The following is a 21,897-nucleotide window of genomic DNA, read 5'->3' as shown; positions in this document are numbered from 1 at the left end:
TCTAATTGACTGAGCTAACCAGCCAGGGCTGGTCCAATTTTTATAGATGCTATTATTCTGTCCCAATAACATTCATAAGGTGACTGGGTTCTTTATGAAACAGTACACCCTGAAAGCTTTACTAAATAATCAGGAATCAGAGAAGTTCTGCAAAATTTACAGGCACTATTTGGAATAACAACAATGATCATATGCTTTGGAGCATCTAAGGACATATTTAACAAGGAACTTTCTCTTAAAACATAGGTTTTCATTGTGTTATTTAAAATAAATAAATTAATATAAAATAAGAGAGCCAATGCATTGACCAATGAGAGTAGTGTGATTCAAACCAAAAATTTTTGCACATAAGAAAGATTTTATGTATGTTATTTGGGACTAATATATTTTTCTATACCTGAAAACTTACTGTTTTTCCATTTTAAAAAGCATGGGATCAAAAAGAAGAAAATATATTAAAATAAAATAAATTTTAAAAAGCTAAATGGAATAATCATAAGTAAAAGAGGCAAAAGTTTTGCTCTTACCTATAACCCACACATATGCACACATACACACACACCAACACAAGACCAAACAAAACTCTAATAAATATTGATTACATATATGTCTCCTAAAATTTATATAAAACGCCACTTTCATACACAAAGTTTCAGGAATATTGATGGAGAAAGAGAAATATCACAATTAATGTGTGGATATATTTACTTCTCTAGAATAAATAGTAACTCATATTTTAATAATAGTGAAATCAGATTTACATGATAGGTTTCCATAAAATAGGAGCATATAGCTTTTTATGTAGAATTGAATTAGAACAGCTGAATACACAGAGGACATGTGGAATGTATTGAAATAGGCAAGTGACCATGCATAAGAAGAGGTAATCCTCCCCAAACTCAATCTGTTACTTTTTTGGCATTCCCTTTCATTGGATTATGAGTGTGACCAATAAATAATGTCCATATTATTTGCCAATGTTCAATATCAGTTACAACGTCAGCATAGATCAGACAGAAATTCAAATATGAGCTTTTCTGATGATCAGAGCTAGTTTGCACTATTTGGCTTAGAGCTGGACCACGTAGCCTTGCTCATATTTCTCATCTAAATTAGACACACTTTTGCCATTCAGTCTCTGGTAAGGTTGGACAACAGCAGTCTCCCCTGGAAGTACAAAATCTGCTTCTTCAAGCTGAAGCCATTGGTGATTATAGATGAGATGTACTTTCTTCAGAAAACCCAGAAATGGCAAAGCCAAATATGTTCAGCACCTTCTCTCAATCTTACCAAATTGAAATGTTGTTGCCACTCCTCTGGGGCAGAGGTCAGTCAGTATGGGAGCCACTGAGGAAGTTAGGGAATGCCATATGGGAACATGACATGATTTTATTTAATCCATGCATAATTACAGAGGTACAAAAGACAAAGATATATAGTTTGCATAAATAAGTTTGAGTATGGGACTAGAAAAGTAGATTATTTGTTTTGAAGACAACTTAAAGATCTTCAACACAAACAATACCATTTCATGCATATAAAATAAAATTATAGAGTAGATACAAGATTTGCCCAATAGTTCACTGTGAGCAGTGTCTAGAGCTCAGATTTCCTAGTTCCAATTTCATTGTTCCTTCTACTAAGTAATAAAAGATACTATGTTTTGTTTTCTTAATTTATAGATAAACATAAAAACATATTGAGTACACAGAAAGTTTTAATAATTTCCTTATAGTTTCCTGATATAGTTGGATGTGTCTACTTATGAGCAACGCTGTTGTAGAAATACTGAGATAAATTTCCACTGGGGTTTTAACTCATAACAATGCCTTAAATATGTTAAGTGCTCAATATGTTTTATAAATACAAGGAAAAGAATAAACTAATTTGATAATAGGTGAGAGATGTGTCAATTAATAAGAGTGAAGATTTATAAAGATTTCATATCATTGTAGTTTTTAAAAAGACATTAATAAATATACTCTATTACCTGTGGGTGGCAGTTTAGGGCTGGGTTGTATGAACTCACAGAAGATGCTGTAATGATGTATCTTGTTTTTCCAGTACCACAAAAGACACTACTCTGAATGGCTATTTCATTCCCAGGAAAACATGCATCTTTATTAACATGTATCAAGTAAATCATGATGAGTAAGTCACTAAAATTATTTCTTGAGGTTAAATATGTTTGGTTGCTTGTTTGCTATTTATTAATTAAGGGAAAGAGATATACTTTTTAAAAAAAAATTTTTAGCCTGACCAGGTAGTGGCGCAGTGGATAGAGCATTGGACTGGGATGCGGAAGGACCCAGGTTCGAGACCCTGGGGTTGCCAGCTTGAGCGTGGGCTCATCTGGCTTGAGCAAAAAGCTCACTAGCATGGACCCAAGGTCACTGGCTCGAGCGGGGGTTACTCAGTCTGCTGAAGGCCTGCGGTCATGGCACATATGAGAAAGCAATCAATGAACAACTAAGGTGTCACAACAAAGGACTGATGATTGATGCTTCTCATCTCTCTTCATTCCTGTCTGTCTGTCCCTATCTATCCCTCTATCTGACTCTCTCTCTCTTCCTGTAAAAAAATTTAAAAAAATAAAATAAATAAAAATTAAAAAAAAAAGCCTGACCTCTGGTGGTGCAGTGGATAAAGCGTCGACCTGGGAACACTGAGGTTGCCGGTTCAAAACCCTGCACTTATCTGGTCAAGGCATATATGAAAGTTGATGCTTCCTGCTCCTCCCTCCCCTTTCTCTCTCTCTCTCTCTCTCTCTCTCTCTCTCTCTCTCTCTCTCCCTCCCTCCCTCCCTCCCTCCCTCCCTCCCTCCTCTCTAAAATGAATAAATAAAAATAAAAAAATTTTTTTAGATTTTATTTATTCATATTTAGAGAGAAAGGAGAGAAAGAGAGAAAGTGAAAGAGAAGGGGGGAGGAGCAAGAAACATCAACTCCCATATGTGCCTTAACCAGGCAAATGCCAAGTTTTGAACAGGCGATCTCAGTGTTCCAGGTAGACGCATTATCTACTGTGCCACCATGTGTCAGGCAAGATACACATTCTTAACTAAATTTGATTCTTTCTATTTCTCTTGAAAGTAGTTAGAAGAAAATTCAGTTTTCTCTCCTCAGTGAAGATGGGAAAGATTCTATCTTAGTACAAATTCATTTATCACAAAGCCAATTTCAAAAATAGGTTTACTGAAGTGGGGTTGGCCAAAGACTTCATGGACTCACCCTCTGCCTGGGTTATGCTAAGCTGATATTTGAACTGCAGCATGAAATTTTACAACAGAATGCAAAAGACCAAGCAAGAATTTTTCTTCCTTTTTGTTTGTTTGGTTTTCCTCTACCTCAGCATTTAAATCAGTGCCTGGTACATAATAGCCACACAATAAATATATGCTAATAAAATATAGCTAGAGTCTGATCCTTATCAGCTATAAAAGGGAGGGTTGACATAAAGATATCTCACACAGTGAAAGTGAGGATTATGGCAGTGGTAATAAGAATAATAAATGATGCGGCTAATATTTGTAGACCTTACTGTGTATTGGGCACAAAAATCTTGAAGTATCTCCTCTGAGCCTCAGTAATAACCCTCCATGGTGGTGCTATCATGTTACCAATTTTACAGCTGAAGAAACTTTCAGCCAGGTGAAACAAATGGCCTGAGGTCACATGTTCAGCAAGTAGCAGAAACAAGACTCACATTCAGTGTGTATATCCTATCTAATGTAAATTGGATGCTCCATGTGGTCGGGGCTCAATGTCTCCAGTAAACAGGTAATGATTGCATTCTTATGCACTCAGGGGGCTGCATATATAGTGCTCTGTATGGCTTTTTTGTCTTCTCCCAAGATTCCCTCTGATGCTCCAGGATGTTTGGGAGGGAGGTGGCTCTCTTGTGTACTTAACAGCACCTGCAGAACCAGCAACATAGTGGAATAACACTGCATAAAGTCTCACTGTAAATTTTATTGTGAGAAAAATTGACACCTCCATTTTTCATACCCAGTGATCATACTGAATTAAACTAAGCGTTTAAAATTCCACTATAAGAAAAACATAGTCAGTGTAAATGCAATGGCATTTTTTCTTAGCTAGCATATCTCCAAGTGTCCTGATAACCTAAGAACATGTTATTACATTGAATACTGAGTATTATTCAAACAAACTATGTTAACACAGGTGCTTATAAAGAAATTGTTTGTATAGAGACATTTATTTAAGTGAAATGAGTATGTGATTCAAGATTTGATATCATGGGGAAATTAATCCTGCGTAGCGAAAACTTAGGTCACAAACTTAAGCATACTGAGCAATGGAAAATACCAAAAATGAGAGAATTGTCCTTGTTGAGGCAGTGAGGAGAGGTCATCTGCATATCTAATTTAGCTCAGTAAATGGAGGACAAGCAGGGCATTGCCCCAATATTGTATGCTCTTTCAGTTATAAGATAGAACTGGGAAATAGAAGTTTTTATGTGGAGTCTTCTTATGTTTAAATGTTACCAACAATGAATATTTTTAAAAGATTAGGAGAGCAAAACAAAATTGATTGGAGGACTGAGTGTGATTTGTTGGTCTCTAGGTCTCTGACTTGTGGTGCAAAAAGAAAATAAATTTTCTGCTAGAAAGTGTGACATCGATACACAGAGGCTCAGTTCTTTGGAAACTCAAATGGGTCCCTCATATATGTCGTATTATGTATTAAGAAGCATGCTAGTGCCTGACCAGATATTGGCGCAGTGTATAGAGTGTCTTCTTGGGACACTGAGGACCCAGGTTTGAAATCCCGAGGTTTCCAGCTTGAGCGCGGGATCACCAACTTGAGCACGAGGTCGCCGGCTTGAGTGTGGGATCATAGAAATGACCCCATAGTTGCTGGCTTGAGCCCAAAGTTGCTGGCTTGAGCAAGGGGTCACTAGCTAGGCTGGAGCCCTCTTCCACCTCCATCGTCCAGACACATATGAGAAAGCAAGCAATGAACAGCTAAGGTGCCACAACTATGAGTTGATGTTTCTCATTTCTTTCCCTGTCTGTCTGTCTCTCTCGCTCTCAAAAAACAAACAAAGAAAATCCCACAAAAAAACTCAAAAACCAGCATTCTAGTTGTCATAGACAAGATATGGTACCTGAAACAAAAGGTGGAGGAAGAAGAGAGAACCAGATGCTGGGAAGCAGCGGGCAACCCCTCAGGGGGTGCTGCTTTCTGGTGACTTGGCCACTCTCTGTGGTGACTTTCAAAGGCCTTGTTCTAGACTTATTTGTAACAGGGTGAGAGGTGTGGCTCACTTTGCTTAAGGCAAAAAAAATTGAATATCTGTTCCTTTTATTTACACCAAAATTTTGGGAAATTTTTTATGATAATATTGCAGAACTCTTCATTTAAAATCATAAAAAATTGAAATAAGTTTCCAAGTATTCATTTTTTAATAAAATGTGATTTTGATGAAAACTAAGAATCATTGTACTAATTCTTTATGATAACTAAACATGTCAATAAATTGAAGAATGTTAAAGACATAAATTCATAATAATGATATACTGACATAATTATATATGGCAGTGAGAAATGTATGAATATTCAAACATACAGATTATATAAAATCTCTAAAGGATATTCCAAACTTGAACAAAACATTTTATGTAAAAAAAAAAAAATTATCATGGGGAAATTAGAAAGAAGGGCAAAATGATAAAAATAATTTATTTTTTAAATGTATCTTTTGTCTATTTTATACAGAACGATCTGGGATAATCCCAGTTTATTTAGTCCTGAGAGATTTCTAAACAAAAACAGGGAACTGAATAAAAGTCTTGTTGACAAGGTTCTGATATTTGGAATGGGAATCCGGAAGTGTCTTGGAGAAGATGTTGCACGAAATGAGATATTCATTTTCATCACCACAATTCTGCAACAGCTCAACCTGAAGAAATGCCCTGGAGCCGAGCTGGACCTGACGCCCAGGTATGGGTTAGCCATGAAGCCCAAACCATACCAGCTCCTGGCAGAGCCCCGCTTCGGCAGTAGTGAATCTTAGATTCTCAGCCTGATGATGGGTATCTAATATAAATCATAAAAATAATGTCATGCAAATTTATTTACTAAGCAATTTAAAGATTGTACCTTAAGCTATGCTCAATGTTCAATTCTTTGTCTATCACCCTAATATAAGAAGTGTTTTATTAAAAAGCATGTGGTGTAGCCTCTTAAGGCTATTTTAAGATAATAATAAAGTGTGATTTAATGCAGGGAGTTTAAACCTACATCTCATGTGGTGGCGTCCCAGGTGCCACTGTAAACATGAAAGGAAAGGAAAAAGTGAGTGGTGGATTGAGCAAGCAGGTAAGGAGGCTCTGTCTACCTTCCTTTACATCAGCTCCAGAACACAGATATGTTTATATTGGTATTAAATACAGGGTTCAGAATAAGAGCAAGGTTCTATGTTAAATATGTTTTTTTTTCCAGTGAGAAAATGGGTATTCAAGAGGTCCAGAGAAGGGAGCCAGAGTGGCTTAGGACAGAATAAAACATATCACAGTGGTACTAGATGAGCTGAGTTAGTTTTAGAAAAGTAGAGAAAAGACATGAGGGAGAATTTCTTCAAAAATCTGTTTTTTTATCAGCTCTTACATTTTCTACTAAGGATTTAACTTCAGGGCAAACTGGTGTTTTTACAATACTACCAGTTTCTTTTGACACCTGCTAAAAATACATGTGTATTAGCCTGTTAGGGTTGCCATAACAAAATAACATGGTTTGTGAGGCTTCAACAACAGAAATTTATTTTCTCACAGTTCTGGATGCTGGAAGTTGAAGATCAAGATGTCTGCAGGGTTAGTTTCTCCCAAAGCCTCTCCTCTTTTGAATGGCACTTTATCGTCATGTCTTTACATGGCCTTTTCTCTGTGTGCACACACCCCTTGTGTCTCTGCTTTAACTTATAAGGACAGCAGTTCTATTATATTGGAGCCTCATCCTACTGGCTTTGTTTTAACTTATCTCTTTTAAGACCTTATCTACAAATACAATTTTATTCTGAGGCACTGAGGGTTAGTACTTCAACAAATGAATTTTCGATATGGGAGAAGGCCACATGAAGCCCATAGCAACATGAAAAAAGATAGTAAATATTTTAAAATGTTATCAACACAGTACCCAGTATTGTGTGTGTGTTTCTTAAATTAAATTTGTTAATGAGCTAAGGTATATAAGGGACATAAAACAGACAGTGAAAGACCATGTGTTTCAGACTGAAGCTTTAAGGAGAGTTACATTATTAAAAACTTAGGAACCAAGCTGATAGATAAAAGCATATCTGAGGTCTAATTTAAATGGAAGAGCAGTTAAGAAAAGAGAAGGCTCTAGATCAGTGGTAGTCAACCTGGTCCCTACCACCCACTAGTGGGCATTCCAGCTTTCATGGTGGGCGGTAGTGGTGCAACCGAAGTATAAATAAGAAGATAGATTTAACTATAGTAAGTTGTTTTATAAAGATTTATTTTTCCAAACAGTGAAAACTCGACATAAAGTACTTGGTAAGTAATTATTATTATATGCTTTAACTTGCTGTAACTCTGCTTTATAAATTTTATAAAGTAAAGTTACTTTCCTACTTTATAAATCACCATTACTGTGGAACCGGTGGGCGGTTAGAAAATTTTACTACTAACAGAGATACAAAAGTGGGTGGTAGGTATAAAAAGGTTGACTACCCCTGCTCTAGATAATGACTATGCTGACAAGGTTGCAGCAATAGAAGCAGAGAAATTGAACAATTCAGAGACACTGAGAATTAAAATCCAGAAATCAGGACTGAGTCTTTCTTTTCAAAAATAAATAAACTCAGCATTATCCTTGGGAATAAACAAATTGGATTGCTAGTCCACTTTTTGTGAAAGCTTTTGAAATTGTTTATATTATCTCCATGACAGTGTATCAAATGGAAACTATTTTTGCCTTTTTTCCGCCTTAGGAAACTTTCAAGTCTTCTGTATATTTAACAATAATGGGTATGACTAGAACACTAAATGAATTTTGTTATCTATTGACCTGGTATTTATTGTCTTTAAAAAATTGTATTTTTCTAATCTCTTTTAACATAAACATATATGATCTGGTACCTTTATATTAACACATTTTATTGTAAAATGCTGATTTTCACTTTTACTATGCTCTTGAAGAACAATTAAATGGTATACTACTGAGCTTTTTGTACAATTCATAAGTTTTGCATTTTATGTATTTTTAGAAACATGAACAAGAATAATATAGGAAATGTATAAAAGCAAAGTAGGAGTCACTTTTTGTCATTTAATAGGTAGGAATAAATTATTTTTAAATACATGTATTTGCTTATCCTGAAGTACTCATTTATTTTATGAAATATAATCAGAAACAAGACAGTGTATCAAAATGTTATAAATAACTTATGTTAACATAAACACTTTAAATTATAAGCTGGAAACAACACACAAAATTCATTATGACCATAGAGCAGAAGATAATATATGAATATATACATCAGTGATAAATCAAGATGAATTAAGTCCTTAAAGTCATTGTATATGAAATTAAAAAAAAAGTTATATTAGATATTTCAGATTCACACAACAGTTCTCCACAAAATCTAAAACTCATACTTGAAACAAACAAAAACATTTACTGTGTCTACTTGAATCAGAAAAGCTAAAATGGAGCTGTTTTATGGCTTAGCAGGCTATAATAACAAATTCCCTATGAGGAATGAACCATTGCGCTTTCTCTTTAGATAAAAATAAAATGCAGATGCAAACCACTGATTCTCTCTGATACACATTTTTAACACTGAAAAAAAATCTATATAAGTAAAAATCATAAAATTTATAGGTCTCCTTCCATCCTCCATCATGTTGTTTACAAAGAATAGTTTACCGGAATTCAACATGACAAGCAGGCCCCACCAGTAGTAAACTACATGCTACCCCTGTGGACAGAAGCGTATTGTATGAATGAATTTTCCAGCTAGATGAGATGATCAAGTTCCAAAATGCTCAGATTAATGTATCTTAATAAAAGTCTTTCTGAGTTGTTGATGTTTTAAAATGCATTTACTAAACACAATTTTATCTTTTTCAGACTTTATGGTGACATTTATATCTAAATTTACTGCACAGGGCTGTACTCATCTGCTGGACTTTTGATCACGTCCTCCATTTCTGCCCCAGTGTCTGGTTTCATTCCTTATTTCAACATGGACTTCCCTACTCTCTATGAGCTCCATGAATGCAGGGACAAGTCTGTTTGGCTTCTAAGTATCCCCAGTGTCCAGCACTATTTTAGGCATAGAGCAGAAATTCAATAAGTGGTTGTTCAGTAAATGTGGAAATGAATTAATGATTAAATGAATGGGTCTAGTGGGAGGGCAAGAAAATCTTTAGCAAAAGAAAGTGTCTGAGATTTTCTAGTGTGGATAGTATTCCTGGCATCTCTGCTTATATTTAGATTTTTACCATATTGCCTACTTCTTAGGCTGAAAATCTATTTGGTCTTCTACTTGTTTAAGTTATAAGATTCAGATCTCATTAAATAAACCCTTAATTTTTTTTTTATTTAGCTGATATATTTGTGGCACCAGACTCCAGCTGGAAATTAACCCCCTAGTTCTTTCCCCAGGACCACTGGCAAAGCATGTGTTAGGCATTTGTAAATTTTGAAAGAGCAACATCTGAAAAGTCATTGTGCTTCTCCCACTTTGACCTCTTCATCTTGCCAACACACATGCATATCAGCAGCTGACTTTGCCATTGTCTTCATGAGGAACATTTGTTGTCTAATGGTATCTGTCATGTCTGCCCACTCTGACAGAGAGAAGAACTTTCACCCTGTAATGTTCACATCCAAGTTTGGATTTTGAGGGTTTACCTATTTTTCAATGGCATAACAGAGAGTAGTAATTCTGAAGAAAGCTTTACTTGAAGGTTTGGGGGATATTAGAAGGGAATACACATGCACCAAAAAAATCATGTCCTGTCACTGCATAGCCCAAGGTATCCCCAGGACCCCATAAGCTCCCTGTGACCAGGTGCAGTTCCTCCATCCTGTACCTACCCCACTGTTTCAATCTCCATTAGAACTGTTCACTCCAGCTTTTGAAAACTCTGAGGCTGGTAAAACAAAGAAACAAACTAATGTTCTCTCAGTCCTGGAGAGGCCATTTATCTTCTGAATAATACTCCAGGTATAACTTGGAATTATCATTTTTTTACCCTAAGGTTAGCCTTTTCCAAGGATGACAAAGTGAAAATTAACTTCATTCAGGATAAATATTAAGACCAAACAGGAGAGAAACCTGGTTTTATAATATAATAGATACTATTTATTGCTTTCTAAAATCTGGGCTATATATTCTTATTCATCTTCACCATGCTTAGAGAAGCAAATATTTAACCTTGATTTGTTAAAAATCTCTCAAGCTACCTCTGTTTCACTGCCAAGACAAAAGCCCTAAAATCTTTGAATATCTTTTGTGTCTCAGGCAATGTAGTAGGCATTTTGAAATTATTAATTCTGACAGATCATGGAATAGGTATTAATACCAAGATCACCCTGCTGAAAAGAATTTAATCCAGGAGGAATATCTGTATTAAATTCAATCCAAAGCTCATATTGTTTCCATGATGGTAATGGTTTTAGAGCATATCTCTTAATTCAAACGAAATTTTGTTTTTCTGATATTCCAATGTTTCAGGTTCGATCACTAATCAGAGCGCATGCAAGAATCAACCAATAAATGCATAATAAATAGAACAACAGATCGATATTTCTCTCTCCCTTTTCTTCTTTCTCTAAAATCAATAAATAAAATATTTTAAATGTTTTTTAAGATTTTCTAAACAAAACAGAAAAATACATTCCATAAGAAAATTTTTAATTCATTTACTACATTGAATTGAAAATATCTGCTCAACAAAAGCTAAATAAACAAAAGTTAAAACAAGACATTAAGTGAGAAAGATTAGTGACAACACCTGTAACAGAGAAGTAGTATCCAGAATTAAAAAGAATTTATCCAAATCAATATGAAAAAGATAATTGGCATCCCTATCTTCAAAATATGCAGTTTATAATAGGCAGAAACATGAAGGGCCAACGAACATGAAATAATCAGTGAAGTAACTATTAAATCAAACTAAAAAGCCATTTCACACATAGGAGACTGGTAACGTTTTAAAAGTCTGACAATACAAATGTTAGTGAGTATTTGGAGAAATGAGAATATGCATTCACTCTTTTTTAAATTGATTTTAGAGAAAGAAAAGAGAGAGAGAAAGGGAGGAGCAGGAAATATCATAGTAGTTGCTTCTTGTATGTGCCTTGACCTGGCAAGCCTGGGATTTCAAACAGGCGACCTCAACATTTGAAGCCAATGCTTTATAAAGTGCACCACCACATGTCAGGCTGCATTCACTCTTGTTTGCAGTGTAAATGGTACAACCAATGTGGAATTTGGAAATTTTAAATAAACCATTTGGAAAATTTTATTATACTTAAAGATGTAGCTATTTGATATTCAGCAACTTTATTAGAGAAATTCTCACACACTCATAAGAAAGCATGCATTGGGATGATGTCAAAGCAATTGCTTGCCATATTTGCTTTACTCTTATTTTATAATAGTTTTCCATTCAAGAATTAAAAAGATAGATTACATATTGAGCCACAAATCTAACCTCAACAAATTCAAAATATTGAACTTTTACCAAGCTTATTCTCTGACCATAAGACTTTGAAATTAGAATTCTACTGCAAATAGGAAGTAAAGAAACCCCCCAAAATGTAAAAATTATATAACATACTTCTAAAAAAAGACAGGGTTAAAAAAGAAATGAAAGCATAGTTCAGAAGATATATACAGACAAACAAGAATAATAACATGATATATCAAAACTTCTGTGATGCAGGGAAAGCAGTAATAAGAGGGAAGTTTATATCATTCAGATTAATAACAAGAAACAGGTGAGATTCCAAGTAAACAATCTAACATTGCAGATGTTCCAGGTTCGATTCCCAGTCAGGGCACACAGGAGACGCAACCTTCTGATTCTCGATTCTCCACCCATCCCTCTATCCCTCCTCTCTCTCTCCCTCTTTCTCTCTCTCTCTCTCTCTCTCTCTCTCTCTCTGTTGTTCTCCTGCATCGTGGCTCAACTGATTTAAGCAAATTGGTCCCAGGCCCTGAGGTTGGTCCCTGTAGCCTCTACCTAAGGCAGTAAAAAAAATGACTCCATTGTTGAGCAATGGAACAAGGGCCAGAAATAGGCAGAACATTGCCCCCTAGTGGGCTTGCCAGGTGGATCCCAGTTGGGGTGCATGTAAGAGTCCATCTCTCTGCCTCCCCAACTCTCACTAAAATAAAAAAATAAATAAATATATAAATAAAATAAATTTTTTGACTAGACAACTATGAGTTAAAATATGAGATTATAAAAGTTCTGTATTATTCAAATTTAAACAAATGCTGACAACTGAGAATAAAGAAAGAGAAACAACTTTGTATAAAATGTTAAAAGTCTGGGATTATTCATTGATTTATTAAGAAGCTCTACACACCTACAGAACACTATTTAATTTTTATAAATGTTTTCAGGTGTCTACTCTAAGCCAGACACTTTAGATGCTAGATATGAAAAAATGACTAAAATATTATCTCTAATTTCATTAGTTCTTCAAAAGGAGAGGCAAGTAATGATAATTGTGTGTGTGTGTGTGTACACAATATGCAATTTTCGTTTTTTGTGAAAGTCTTTAAGAGGGTGAATGATTTTTTTTGGATCAAGAATATATTTGTATAGTTCTGCCAATGTACTTTTTGCACAGCTGGTCACTCTTCTAAAGAGTTTTTATTCTTTGATTCTTCTGAGCCAACCTATTTTGCACTATTTTTTAACATTCTTTTCTAAGTGGTCTTCATTGGGTTTCAGTGTACCTCTTACTCTTCTGCCATATAGTTTGACTTTTCATCTATTTGTTTAGAATTGCCAAGAAATTGTGCTATCTCAGAATAAGAAAGAACAGAGCAATTCAGAAATTCAGCGCGATGGGAAGCGAGTTGAACACCTTTGGAGGGCAGAACTATTGTCTTAGCAGTGCTTGCTTAGCTTACTTAGTGTCTGGAATGTAAAGTTATTCAATAGATGACTCATACTCATATTCAAAGTATTTACTGACAATCTACTTCATTAGGCTTCTGTGGGCAAAGGTTTTCCAAAGTTTAAATTGCTGTGGGTAGTGAAGTGATTTTACAAGATGATATCGTTTTAGTTAACAGTATTCTTTTCTACTTAATTCACAAAACTGGGAAAGGAAGCCAAGTGTATAAAAACTGTTTTTTGGAACAAAAGCAATAATGGCCTTTGGTTTTGAAATAAGTATCAAAGGTTGTGTTTTTCTCAGCCTCTTGGACAAGATATATACAAACCCAATTACTCTCTATATGGAAAACTGCTGTTTGCTTTTTAGTTTAAAAGTTTTAAAAACTAACCTCTCCATTTAATAAAAGTTACCTTGCTCACTTCTTCCCACTACCTTCTGTTCTATACTAAAAAGGTTTGTCAGAAACTATTTATTAAAATATTTTTATAAAAAGTGCACCAAGTTTGATGAATTTTTACAAACTGAACACTATCAGCATCTTATAACACCTCCACCTCCTTTGGAGATGTCAGGCCCCCTTCCCATCTCCAAACTGTGCCCCAAGGATAACTGTTAGCCTGACTTCCAATGCCCTAATTTGGTTTGTCTAATTTGAATTTTAAACAAGGGAATAAAACAACTTGTACTCTTTTGTGCTAGACTTCTTTTGTAACATAGTGTGCTTGTAAGATTACCCACATTTTATTTGTAAGATTGATCCATGCTGTGTGTAATTATTTCACTCATTCTCATTGCTACAGCATTCCATTAGGGGAATATACCACAATTTATTAATTTATTGTGTTGGTAGAAGCCATTTGAGTAGTTATTACTTTGGGTATGTTATAAATAATGCTACTATGAACATTCCAGTGTCCATCTTTTGGTGAATGCATATACATTTTTCTGTTAGTCATTTAAATGTCAGACTGGCATGATTGTATCATAAAACTCATATGTTTAACTTTAGATCTTCCAACTAGTTTTCCAGCATGGTTATACCAATTTATAGTTTTGCTAGGAAAGTACAAGAGTTCTCTTGTTTTTTCACATCCTTTCCATCAGTTGGTATTTTCTACATTTTTGTTTTAGCCATTGTAATAGAAAATTAGCCCTTATTAAAGAGACAGATGGTCAGAAACATCCCTGGCCTGTTACCTTAAGTGAACTTGATTTTGGCCAGGCTAGTTAGGTAGTTTATTCTTTCCTAATGAAATGAATCTAGGACAGACTGAGTGCATTCATCCACTGAAATCCTTCAGAAGTGAATGATCTCCCAATCCTCTGCTACCTCTCGCAAATACAGTACCACAAATGATCTGGCTCACAGATACCATGGCCTCCTGAGAAAGCAGTTTTTGTCAAGACAATCTTTTTCTAATTTTCTTCAGAAAAGATGCTACAGGATTTCCCCCATTAATCAAAACAATTTTTGCTTTCAAAGTATATCTGAGTTATTACAATATCTATGGTTTGTTTATAATTTTGGAGATGGTCTAGAAGTGGATTTTATATCTGTTTATCTTGTGTCATATGTCTTTTTTCCCCCCACATTCTACTTGTCCTTGCAATAGTTTAGACTAAGGCACAGTGTGTTCTCTCTACTGTCACATTTCTAGAATTCCTTCTTGGTCAAAGTGAAAGTCTCTTGACCCTTCCAAACTTTGTCTTTCTCGGGAGAAAAGAAAGTCCAGGGGAGAACATTTTGAAATATTATTTATTATTTTCCATTGCTTGTATGTTTTATTTACTCTATTTCACTCTCTATACAATATCTGTTAACTAATATCATTCTGTTCATTATTTACTTATTTTAAAATAAAGAACTGGGATATATTTCTTAATTTTCTAGAAGTACCACTTCCTTAGAAGGTATATGTGGTAATAAAATCTTGAGTTTTTTTATTATTATTTAATTAATTATGTTTACATAGATTCCAGGGTCACCCCAAATGCCTCCCCCCTTCTCCCTATTCCCTCAACATCTCCCTTGCTTCCCTCCCTACAGCTCCCTCCCCTCTTCCCTTCAGGTTTATCCCATCCTATCATCCCCTTTCCCTCTGTCCTCTTTTCCTCTGGTCCCTTTGATCCCTCCTCTGTCTTAATTCTGTTCCTCAGTTCTCATTGTTCCTTGGATTCCTCAAATGAATGAGGTCATATGATATTTTTCTTTCTCTGCCTGGCTTATTTCACTCAACATAATAGTTTCCAGGTCTCTCCATATTGTTGCAAAAGGTAATATTTCCTTCTTTTTTATAGCCCCATATCATTCCATAGTATATATGTACCACAGCTTTTTAATCCACTCGTCCACTGACAGACACTTGGGCTGTTTCCAGATCTTTACTATTGTGAACAATGCTGCCATAAACATGGGGGTGCATTTCATTTTTTCAGTCGGTGATATTGTGTCCTTAGGATATATTCCTATAAGTGGGATGGCTGGGTCAAAGAGCAGTTTCATTTCTAATTTTTTGAGGAATTTCCATACTGTTTTCCACAGTGGCTGCACCAGTCTGCATTCCCACCAGCAGTGCAGGAAGGTTCCCCTTTCTCCACATCCTCACCAGCACCTATCGTGTGTTGTTTTGTCAATGAGCACAATTCTGTCTGGTGTAAGGTGGTATCTCATTGCATCCTGCTTTTAATTCCTTCCACTGTGGTCTTCATTTCTGATACTGTATTTGTCACCTCCTACTGATTCTTTTTTAATATTTCAATGTCCTTTTTATACTTGCTATCTCTTTATTTAGGTGTTTGTAATGACCATCCACTGTTGTTCTAAGATTCCTAAGCATCCTAACAATCATTATTCTAAACTCTGCATCCAGCAGTTTGGTTATTTCCATATCACTCAGTTCCTCTCTAGAGATTTCTCTTGTGGTTTCATTTGGATTGCACTTTTCTGTCTTCTTATTACGTCTGTGTGTTGGGGTGTGTTATTTGTATGGCTAGTTGAGTCTAGGTTTGGTGTTGTCTGCCTCCAATTTTCAATTGTGTTATTTCTAGGTCTTCTTGGGTTGGCATCAGCGGTTGTTTGTAATCCACTGTCAAGTTTGGCTTTTCTAGTAGAGCTGCTTTGAAGTCTTGATTTGTTTGTTTTCTTCTGAGTTATCTTGGTGGATGTCTTGTTTACTCAGTTCTCAGCAGGGAGCTTATTTGAAACTGTATCAGGAATGTGGTGGCTGTAACATGAGTCTCTAAAGGCCTGATCTGCCAGTTACTCTTTCTGGGGGCAGGGTGCTTTCTCTGCTTCAGTAGGGGGAGGTATATCTCAGATCTCCATGGAGACCTGAGTTACTGCCCCTCCTCCCCACTTCTTGTTTTCAGCTGCATCTTCTTGCGCTGATTGGAGCTAGAGAGATATGTTGAGATGGGTGACCCAGAACCACTTGTCTTGTGTTATGTGGAAGGATCAACCCCTCCTTTGGCTATGGCCACCTTTAGCACAGAATGAGTCAGCTTCTCAGGTCCTCCCATGCATTCCTCTGCCAGTCACCATCTGTCTCTCTCTCCTCCCTTTCCTTTTGGAAGATAAGCCAGCCCTTTCAACACACCTCATTCCCAGGTCCATAGGCAAGTGGCTGTGAGCAATATTTACTACTCTTTTCCTTGCAATGAGAGCCCTTCTGGGCTCTCAGCCTCACACCCCCTTTGTTCCTGTAAGCAGGGGAGACTCACCGCTCCTCAGCGCTCCCTACCAGGCTCAGTGTGGCTTCTTCTTTGCTCCTTGGTTTTTGAGAGCTGTTCTTGTAGTCCAGAGTTGGTTTTTCACACTTATTCCTAAATTAATTTGTAATCCAGTTTGGTGGTCTGAGCTGGGAGTCTGTGCATCTGCCTACTCCGCTGCCATCTTCAGGTCTCCAATCTTGAGTTTTAACAGTGAAATTCTTTCAATCTTTTATTAAGAAAGTTTGAAATTCCTTTTTCACTTGTTAGATGATCTTGTGAATTCCAAAAGTGGACTTTATAAGCAATGATCCTTCAATAACTAGTCTCTAAGAAAAACAAAACATTTCCACACTTAATTTATAGGCATATTTGAGTTTGTAATTTCATTTTGTTTATGGTATCTTTCTCCATGAGAATATATATAATCTTAAAATAGCCAAATATATCTAGTGTTTTCCTTGGTGGTTTTTGAGATTCCTGTCATAATTAGGAAAGTCCCACCCTAGATTTTTACAAATAGACTCCTACATTTTCTTTCAATATTTCTCATATATATGTATATAAAGGTAGAGCCTGACCAATGGTAGTATAGTGGATAAAGTGTTGACCTGATATGTTGAGATTGCTGGTTCAAAACCCTGGGCTTGCCTGATCAAGACACATACAAGAAGCAACTACTACAAATTGATGCTTTTCACTCCTTGCCCCTTCCTTTTTTCTCCCTAAAATCAGTAATAAAATCTAAATACATACATATATACATACATGCATACATACATACATACATAAACAAATAAAGGTAGCGACCCAAACTTGTTTGGATAATCAACCATGTCAATACTTGATTAAATTAACCACTTTTTATCACTGTTAAATTAAAATCCCCTATGCCCTGACCTTTCTGTGAGTGCTCAACAATATATGACTATTATATTTATGTAGTTCTGAGCCAATATGATACAGTATTTATTATAGTGACTTAATTGTTATCTTACTGTCCAGAAGTCTCCTACTTTGTCTACTTAATTGTTCTCATTCAATATTGATAATTTTTCAGCAATTCTTAGAGATTCATATGCATCCAGAATCACTTTATATCTGTATTTCTCTTAGATTTTGTAATTAAACTGTTATGTCTAGTACTACTCTTGCTATAGCTCTCAAATTTTTGTTTTGTCTTTACAATAAATGGGTATGTTTTTTTTCCACTTTAGTTTCAAATTACTATTATTAAGGTAGAGAAAAAGCTATTGATTTTTAGAAGGTGTCCAATTAAAGTTAATATTGGAATCTCTCAGGAGCTATTAGGAAGGGATACTCACTATTTCCCTTATTTCTATTGGATTTAAGTGGGTTTAAGTGGATTGTATTTTTTTTTTTCTTATCAAATAAGATGGGTATGAAAATTTGAATTTGACTCTCTTAGCTGATGCTGGGAATCTTCAGAAAAATGCCAGATTACACTCTGCTACTATTATGGGGAAAATAATTTAAATTCAGAATTGGCCCTGGCCGGTTGGCTCAGCGGTAGAGCATCGGCCTGGCGTGTGGGGGACCCGGGTTCGATTCCTGGCCAGGGCACATAGGAGAAGCACCCATTTGCTTCTCCACCTCCGCACCCCCCTCCTTTCTCTCTGTCTCTCTCTTCCCCTCCCGCAGCCAAGGCTCCATTGGAGCAAAGATGGCCCGGGCGCTGGGGATGGCTCCTTGGCCTCTGCCCCAGGCGCTAGAGTGGCTCTGGTCGCGGCAGAGCGATGCCCCAGAGGGGGCAGAGCATCACTCCCTGGTGGGCAGAGCGTCGCCCCTGGTGGGCGTGCCGGGTGGATCCCGGTCGGGCGCATGTGGGAGTCTGACTGTCTCTCTCCGTTTCCAGCTTCAGAAAAATACAAAAACAAAAACAAACCAAAAAAAATTCAGAATTGTACATGAAAGAGTGTGGAAATGTTATCAAAGATGTGTAAGATGAAACTGATATTGCTTCTTTAATGAGTTGAGTTTTTAAGAGATAGTAATACAGTGAAAACTAAGGAGACTCTAAGTGAAAAATTGTAAATAAAGTAACTCAGTTTGATGAAAGAATAATGCAGCATACCTCAATTGTCTTCTAATGCAAAATTTAGAAGTTCACTTGACAATCCCAATTTTATTCAAGGAAATTTTATTAAGTAAAAAAAACATTAGCTATACTATCAATACCATAATTATGCCCTTTTACTTAAAGAAAATATTGCTTGCACTTCACTATGGTGTTTTGTGGTTTCTTTTATATTCATCTTGTTTATCCAGCTGACTTGTTTCTGCCTTATTGGCTTTCTGACTAATCATTGCACAACTAGGATTTTGTTTGTGTTTCAGCTTTAAAGTGACATTGAGGCCAATCAACAATTTTCAAATATTTGATTCTATTTGAGATTATATTTAGGAGATGACTTTGCTTTCTGTTGACAAATGGTTGAGATTTAATAGAATTGAGACTGACCACTTATCACTCAGTTTTCAAACATAAATTTTTTATTATTTGAAATACACACATTTATTCCTTCATTTCACTCCACATATGTTGAATTGGGTAGCACTATGGAACAGATATTTTTATAGACACAGTAGAAACATCATCACATAGAGTAGCTAAAATCTTGCTCTCATAGAACTTAGATATATGTCTAGTGCTGGTAAGCAGAGTAAGGAGGTCAGCAGGTAACAGTGGAAAGGGCTGAGGATGATCTTTCATATAATATTGAGGAAAGTTCCTTTGGAAAAGGTGACTTTTAGGCAGAGTTGTAATGAAGTAGTCACTAAATAAATATCCAAGGGAAGCAGGTTCCAGTAAAGAAGGACCCTAAGACAAGAATATGCTAAGCATATTAAAGGAGTAGCAAGAATGCCAGAAGGACTGGTGTAGAATGAGGATCCAGAAGAGAAAGAGGACAGATGGTAGGGGGCTTGATCATGAGGGACATGATATTTGTTTCCAAAGATAGTCTGTTTGTATTTGAGAATAGACTGTAGAAGGGCAAGTGTTAAAGACTATTACACACTTGCACAATGGTCACTGAAAAATGACATTCAGTTTTTCAGTGCAAAGGTCATTAATGTTCTTGACAAAATCAGTGTGGGAAAAATAAATTTTGTGTTTCAAGAGATAATTATGCGTTTTTCTCTAGAACACTTTTCTGATTTTATTGTTGTTGTTTTAAAATCCTAGGGAAAACCAGTGAAGTGGCTAATAAAAAACAGAAGAGAGATAATGGTGGTGGACCAGGGAGCTTTAGGTAAGAAGTACTTAAACTCTGGTTATACTTTGAAAATAGATAAAGAAAAATTGCTAGATGAGGGTTTTTATCAGTCAAGGTTCCGTCAGAAAAAATATGGCACATTAAATTAAAATAATTAGAGATGTTTTAAAAGAGAATTATTTATACACATATGAGCAGGGTATAAGAAAACCCATCGGATAGTAAAATGCCCTGAAAAATGAACAGAAGATGTAGATATTCAAACTTGAAAGTGAAAGTTTAATATACACAAATAAAAACCTCTGTTCAATAAAGTTAAGACCAGACTTCAACAAACTACCTAGCTCAAAGCTATCCCATAAGGACATAGACAAGGGGATCAATACTTTGACCTCATTTTTCTCCCTCCCACCAATCTTCAGCAAAGGCTACTGATTAACTGGAACCAACTGCAAGACAAAGGACAAAGAACATTGATTTAATTCCTACAGGTCAGCTTTTTCATTGTCATGAGTCAGGGCTTAGAAGTTGAAGAATGGGCTTGGGGAACTAATGGAAGACATTCAGGGTGACTCTACAGCAGCAATTTTCAACCGATATGGCACAAAAAATTTTAAAACATGCAATACCTGACTATTTAGTCAGGGGCACTGACCTCTTTTCCCTTAGACTGTCAACTAAAAGAAATGACAATAGCCAACACAGCAATAGTCATCTGGTAGGAATGAATCAAAAGTATACCCCCCCTTTTTTTTGGTCAGATTGGCAAAATATATATATTTTTGGATGTGCCACAGAATTTTAGTAATTAGTTTATGTGTGCCAGGAGATGAAAAAAGTTAAAAATTGCTGCTCTGCAGACTTGGCTTTAGTAAATAGAACTGCATGAAGCGTGTGTGTGTGTGTGTGTGTGTGTGTGTGTGTGTGTAAAAAGAGATTGAAAGAAATAAAAATTTGTTTAGAATAACAAAATTTTAAAATGACAAATTGACATAGCTGTAAATTTGAAAATGTATCTCAGGAATACTCAGAAGTTAGAACTGAATATATTGATATAATACTAGGAGTTTTAGATATATAATTAGTATTTAAACCTTTGAAATTAGATACAATCACCTAGGCAATAAGAATAGATGGAGGATTTTTTTTTTAATAATTAAGAGGAACCAGGAAAGGAGAGAGCGAAGAAATTATTTTTTAAAAGGATTGAGTTATTAGTTGTATCAAAAGCTTCTAATAGTTGTAACAAGATGATTACTGAGAAATAACATTAAACTTTTCAGTGTAGAGGCCATTAATAACCTTGAAAAGACTAGTGTAAAAAAATTGTGTTTCAGTAGAAAACTGCATTTTCTGACCTTCTGGTTTATCAGATTTTAGCCCAGTTCATTGTTTTTGAGCTATCTTGCAAGTCTTTGTAAACGTAGGTAACTGATAGGTAAATTCTGACTTGTCCGGTAGTATTTAGTTGACATGTTCTATCTAGTTTGGTAATGACTTCATTGGCTGTGGAAAAACCAGTTTTGTCTCCATTTGCAATTCATTTTGTAAACAAAAGTTCCACAGGACTCCTCTGAGGGTTGAAAGACAGTTTTATTCTAATATGATTTGCAAATCAGAGAATGAAACCTTTGGCATGAACTAAACACATGCTCTAAGATAGGAAGAATAAAGCAAGGGTTTAAAGCCAAGAGTTGCAGGTGGAGTTACTGATCAAGAAAATAGCTAGCTAAGGAAATAAGACCATAAACTTATATCATTTATTTTCTAATTGATGGGAGTAACTGGATTTTTATGGATCTGCTAAATCAGGGGTC

The 21,897-nt window shown here is 35.7% G+C and overlaps 1 protein-coding gene across 5 annotated transcripts in view; it reads left to right on the top strand.

The window, feature by feature from the left end:
* Positions 1-21,897, top strand: part of LOC136324346 (cytochrome P450 1A4-like) — a 39,342-nt gene that overhangs the window by 12,625 nt on the left and 4,820 nt on the right. For 3 of the 5 annotated variants that reach the window (XM_066257085.1, XM_066257087.1, XM_066257088.1), the window contains 2 exons: positions 2,065-2,151; positions 5,742-8,345. In XM_066257085.1, coding sequence (XP_066113182.1) covers positions 2,065-2,151; positions 5,742-6,039 — 385 coding nt within the window. In that variant the 3' untranslated portion in view covers positions 6,040-8,345. Of the gene's footprint in view, positions 1-2,064; positions 2,152-5,741; positions 8,346-20,049; positions 20,117-21,897 lie in introns of those variants that run through there. The other 2 variants (XR_010729074.1, XM_066257086.1) reach the window with 2 other exon arrangements.

This window comes from Saccopteryx bilineata, chromosome 2 (genome assembly GCF_036850765.1).
Source record: "Saccopteryx bilineata isolate mSacBil1 chromosome 2, mSacBil1_pri_phased_curated, whole genome shotgun sequence".
In the NCBI taxonomy this organism is placed as follows: Eukaryota; Metazoa; Chordata; class Mammalia; order Chiroptera; family Emballonuridae; genus Saccopteryx; species Saccopteryx bilineata.
This window is presented reverse-complemented; position numbering and strand designations above follow the sequence as displayed.